At 52.5% G+C, this 4,811-nt stretch overlaps 1 protein-coding gene across 1 annotated transcript; it reads right to left on the bottom strand.

The window, feature by feature from the left end:
• Positions 1-4,361: 4,361 nt before the first annotated feature.
• Positions 4,362-4,811, bottom strand: LOC118021903 (calmodulin-like). The gene has a single exon (XM_035022398.1). The coding sequence runs from the start codon at positions 4,809-4,811 to the stop codon at positions 4,362-4,364; it is 450 nt and encodes a 149-aa protein (XP_034878289.1).

The following is a 4,811-nucleotide window of genomic DNA, read 5'->3' as shown; positions in this document are numbered from 1 at the left end:
GAAGCCATCGCTTGGGGGTAGAGGTGAGGCCTCGTGGGGGAAGGACCCCGCCCGGTCACCCAGCATCCAGAGCGATGCGGGGAGGGTTTGCGATCGATCAGCCACACTCCTGGGGTCCACACATCTTGCGCTCAAGGAGTTCACGATCCAGTGTGAATGTGGGTGAGTTTATATTATTATTTGGGGTTCTGAGGAAGAAGACTAGCCCTTATTCACAAGGAGCTATAATATAAGATGCACTTGGATGAGAATGGCACAAAGAGAAAGTCAGTCATTCCAGTGTGTGTGTGGAGGATCCACCACCCTGTTCTGGAAGGCTTCCTGAAGGAGCAGGCTTTTGATATGGACCTTAAAAGAAATGCCTGCCAGAAATAGATATAAATTAGGATTTTTAAAAATCCAGGGGCAATTCAATGAAGAAAATGTATTACTTAGTACATGGAATTTGAAATATCTGTTTTGACTGGAAGTAGAGTAATTCATCTAAAATCAATGTCCTGATTAATATCTTGAAGGATTTGGCGAGAATTTTGCTTCAGTTCAGATTAGTTTTGCTTTCACCAAAGCTGGTTTCCCCCAGTAGACTTATCAGTTTAGTTCTGCTCAGCTAAATGTCAGTTTCGTGGGTGATTCCTATTTCAGACACCGAGCCTTTACCAAATACACCTAGAACACATGCAAAATCTGTCTCACTGAGCCAGTTTATACATCTGTGAATTAAAGCAACAGGCTCTACTGAAAATCTGTTAGAAGAGAGAGACCTGCCTGATCTATAGTCCACAAGATCCTTGACACTGGAGTCTTGCTCTACTCCATCTCTAAGTGACTCCGTTCTCCTTCCTCCAAATCATAGACTCGATGGACGAAAACAAACACAAGAGCAAACCAAGAACAGAACGCAGAGAACGTTCATCTTAGTCGGGTGGTGGGGTGAGAGGTTCAGGTGAACTGACTAAGATAAATGACCAAGCGGGCGCCTGGGTGGCTCAGTTGGTTAAGCGACTGCCTTCAGCTCAGGTCATGATCCTGGAGTCCCAGGATCGAGTCCCGCATCGGGCTCCCTACTCGGCGGGGGGGTCTGCTTCTCCCTCTGACCCTCTTCCCGCTCGTGCTCTCTGTCTCTCATTCTCTCTCTCTCAAATAAATAAATAAAATCTTTAAAAAAAAAAAAAAAGATAAATGACCAAGCCAGAACAACACAACAAAGTTAAAACTTTCAACCGGGTGAGGAAAACTCCAGAGAAATACTCAAAAAGGTCTTAAACCATCTCTTCCAATATGAATCTCTGTAATCCTCATAAAGTGTTTTTACAAATTTTTTTTTTTTTTTTTTTTGTAAATTGGGAAATAACCAGCAAATCGGCCATTGGCAGAATCAGTCTTGGCAAACTGATTTTCAGAGAATTGACTTTCCCTGAAGTCACCTCGAGCTGTGTTGGCTCTGGGGACGCTTCTCGCGCTCCTTCCAGTCCTCCCCAGAGCTCTAGATTGGGGCAGGGTAGCTTCCCGAACTTGGACCCCACCCTCCAAAGTCCTCCAGGAGATTTGGAGTCACTGCTGAGGCTGTTTCTGTTTATCTCCCAGGTGCCAGGTGCAGCGAGAAGGTCACTAGGATTGTCACCTTCCAGAAGATTCTCCACCCTGTGGCTCCTGACCAACTCTCTCCACCAGACCCCCCATGCCCAAGGGGTCCTTCCTCCTTGGGGCAGGGCCACCAGGGTCTCAGGGTGGAAGACTGCGGGGGGGTGGGGGATGAGGCACTGCTGGAGGGGGCAGCCTCTGAAGCCTCAAAGTCCACACACATCTGTCTCTCATTGGAGACCTGAAGTGAGTCACTTCCTTTCCCAGACCCTCAGATTCCCCGTTTGTCCTCCTGGGGCAACAGATAAAGAGAGGTTTCTGCTGCTCTGTTCCTGCTCTGTGGCCCAGCACACCCTTTTCAGGAACAGCTCCTGAGTGAACAGCCTCAGATGCCCCATCTCCTAGCCCCCCGGGGCTGCCAGGGCCTCATTTCTCCCCTTCCCTCTGCCAGTTCCAATCTTTCTAGTGCCGCGTACATGATGTTGAGCAGAGCACGCCATAGACATACGAAAACACGGAGATCAGAACGGCCCCGTAGCTTGTAGCCAGCTTGCGGAGTGCCACAGGAAGGCGTCAATGGACGGCCTCCTGGCCCCTTGGCCCCTGCTCCCATGCAAACACCAGTCCTGAACGTGCGCTCACTGTTGACGGTGGGAGTTTACTATTCCCATGCATGAGCCACATATTTCTTCAAAGTCGGGGAAGAAAAGGTGTTTTTTTGTTTTGTTTTTTTTTAAAGAAAGAAAATCGACTTTACACTCCATCCACTCCAGCAGCAGTTCTCAGATGTCTGGGGCTGTGGGACAGTGAAATACCCACATTCATTTGGGGCACTTTGTAAGGACTCTTCATTTTTCCGAGTAAGAACATGAAAAAAAAATCCCACAAAAATATCCCCTGCCATCACGGTGGCTTCATGGAAGAAAGGACATTTAACATGGAAAATACAGACAGAGCGTGTTCTCAGAATTTTAAACACGGCATACATTTAGGCTAGTCGAAAAATTCTTTATTTTTCCTGTTTCCACACAGAGCCTGGAAACCTTCACCTTGGGCCAGCTTGGCATTTAGGACTCACTCATTTAGAAACTCAGACCTCTGTGACTACGTCTGGAAGGGGACAGGGACTTTCTGGAGAGAACCACCCCCCGTCCTGGACCCAGAGAGTATTTCTGCCACTCCTTCCCTCACCACACCAGGTCTGTTTGCTGCCTTTGTCCCATCTCTTTATTGCCACATCCGAACCTCCCCCAGATCCCACACTTCTGTCATCTTGCTCCCTGGCCCATCCCCTGCCTCCCTCAGAACCTCAGGGGATATGAGACTCCTTCCCTGCCTCAGAGCCCGCCCCCCGCCCAGCCCACCGGGCCTCCCAGCCCTCAACCCCGGGCAGGAGCTGCCAGGCTGTGTCTGACACCTGCTAGGCTTTGGAGGGGGCCTGGCCGTACTTGGGGACTCAGTCTGAGGACAGGGCTGGGAAGAAGGAGACAGCAGCGTGTGAGGGTCATGGGAGACTGGAATGACCCACCGACGATGTCAAATGGGAGAGAAGAAAACAGAAAGACCTCATCTGAGCCACAGCCCCCCCTTGGTGACCTGGCCCTGCCCCCCACACTGGGGTTTGGCTGGACAGGCTCTGCCACTCACCTCCACCCGTGCCGGAATGAGGGGCAGGCGGGAAAGGGCGGGTGCTGGTATTTTGCAATAACCCCCCAGGGAAGCTGGCTCTGTCTCCCCACCCTTAGCTGAGAACCACTGACTTGGCACAACTAGGAAAAGATAAAGTCAGTCACCGCCAAAAGCAAAAGAAAAACTCATTTCATGAAGGCGGAAGCAGAAGCCCACCATCACAGGACACCCAGGGCCGCACAGCTGGTTGAAGACTATGCTGGAAAACCATGTGTGTTTTCCGAATCCTGAGGCCCCAGGCTTGTTCTGCCTCCCCTACAGCCCTGGGATTTCAATCCCACACCATCCTTGGCCTCGGTTTCCTCCCGTGCAGGGTGACCTTGGATTAAGCCATCTCTGAGAACCAGGACAAGGAAGGGAGCCTTGAAAACTGTGACGAGCAGCCTCCAGTGGGTCTGATTTTGGGGAACCACACTGCAATGCCACAAACCCCAGTTTGAATGGGGTTGGGGGCAGCAGAGGACGAGGATGGTGCAAAGGATGGTAACTTTGTTTGTGGTGTAGAGAGTGTCTCAGTCCCAGGCTCTGGCCTCCAGCCTCCGGTCTGGACCCAGGAGCTCAGGCAGAACCTCGAGCCAAAGAAACGTGCCTCTTGTGTCCTCTCCCAGCCCGACACACCCGTCCCGCACCTGTTCTCCTCAGGCATCCGGGAGACGCTGGAGGAGAACCGTCTGGCCTACCCAGGTCGGTTCTCCCACTCGGGCACAGGGAAAGGGGCAGAGGTGCAAAAGAAACCCAAATACCACCGTCTGGAGCCTTTGATTTTCCACTTTCCAACCAAACATTCAAGCACCAGCACACACCAACCTTGGAGTTCACATTCCTTTTATTTCAACCACCACATTGCTTTGGGTTTCCTCACGACCGCCCAGTGAGGCAGGGGGCTCCCCATCCCTCTGCAAGAGCAGCTCTAAGGCCTCGCCGGGCACAGAGAGCACAGAACCCAGGCCCAGGAGAGGCCAGGCTTTCCCACCAACAGGTAATCTCCCATCCACCACCCAGACTTCCCCTTGATGTCCCCACCACAAAAGCAGGGGCCCCGAGAAGGCATGAGGACCAGAGTCAGGCAGGAGACAGGCCAGGGCCAGGCCTCACTTCTGGGAGAGGATGCGCAGGAATTCCTTGTAGTCCACCTGCCCATCCTTGTCTGTGTCGGCCTCCTGGATCATGGCATCTAGTTCCTCCTGGGACAGCGTCTGGCCCAGCTTGGCCATGGCCTGCTTGAGCTCGTCCACACTGATGCGGCCGTTGCCATCCAGGTCGAAGGTGCGGAAGACCTCCTGCATGTCCTGCTCACTGCCCCAGGACTTCATCCTCTTGACCACCTCTGCCAGGAACTCCTGGAAGCTGATGACACCGTCACCATCCGTGTCCACCTGGGCGATGAACTCCTTCAGCTCGGCCTCCGACAGATCCTTGCCCAGGGCCTGCATCACGGCACCCAGCTCCTGGGTGTTGATGGTGCCATCGCCGTTCTTGTCAAATCTGGAGAAAGCCGCCTTGAACTCGGCCACCTGCTCTTCAGACAGCTGCTTGGCCAT

This window comes from Mirounga leonina, unplaced genomic scaffold (genome assembly GCF_011800145.1).
Source record: "Mirounga leonina isolate KUSES-001 unplaced genomic scaffold, KU_Mleo_1.0 Mir_175, whole genome shotgun sequence".
Lineage (NCBI taxonomy): Eukaryota > Metazoa > Chordata > Mammalia > Carnivora > Phocidae > Mirounga > Mirounga leonina.
This window is presented reverse-complemented; position numbering and strand designations above follow the sequence as displayed.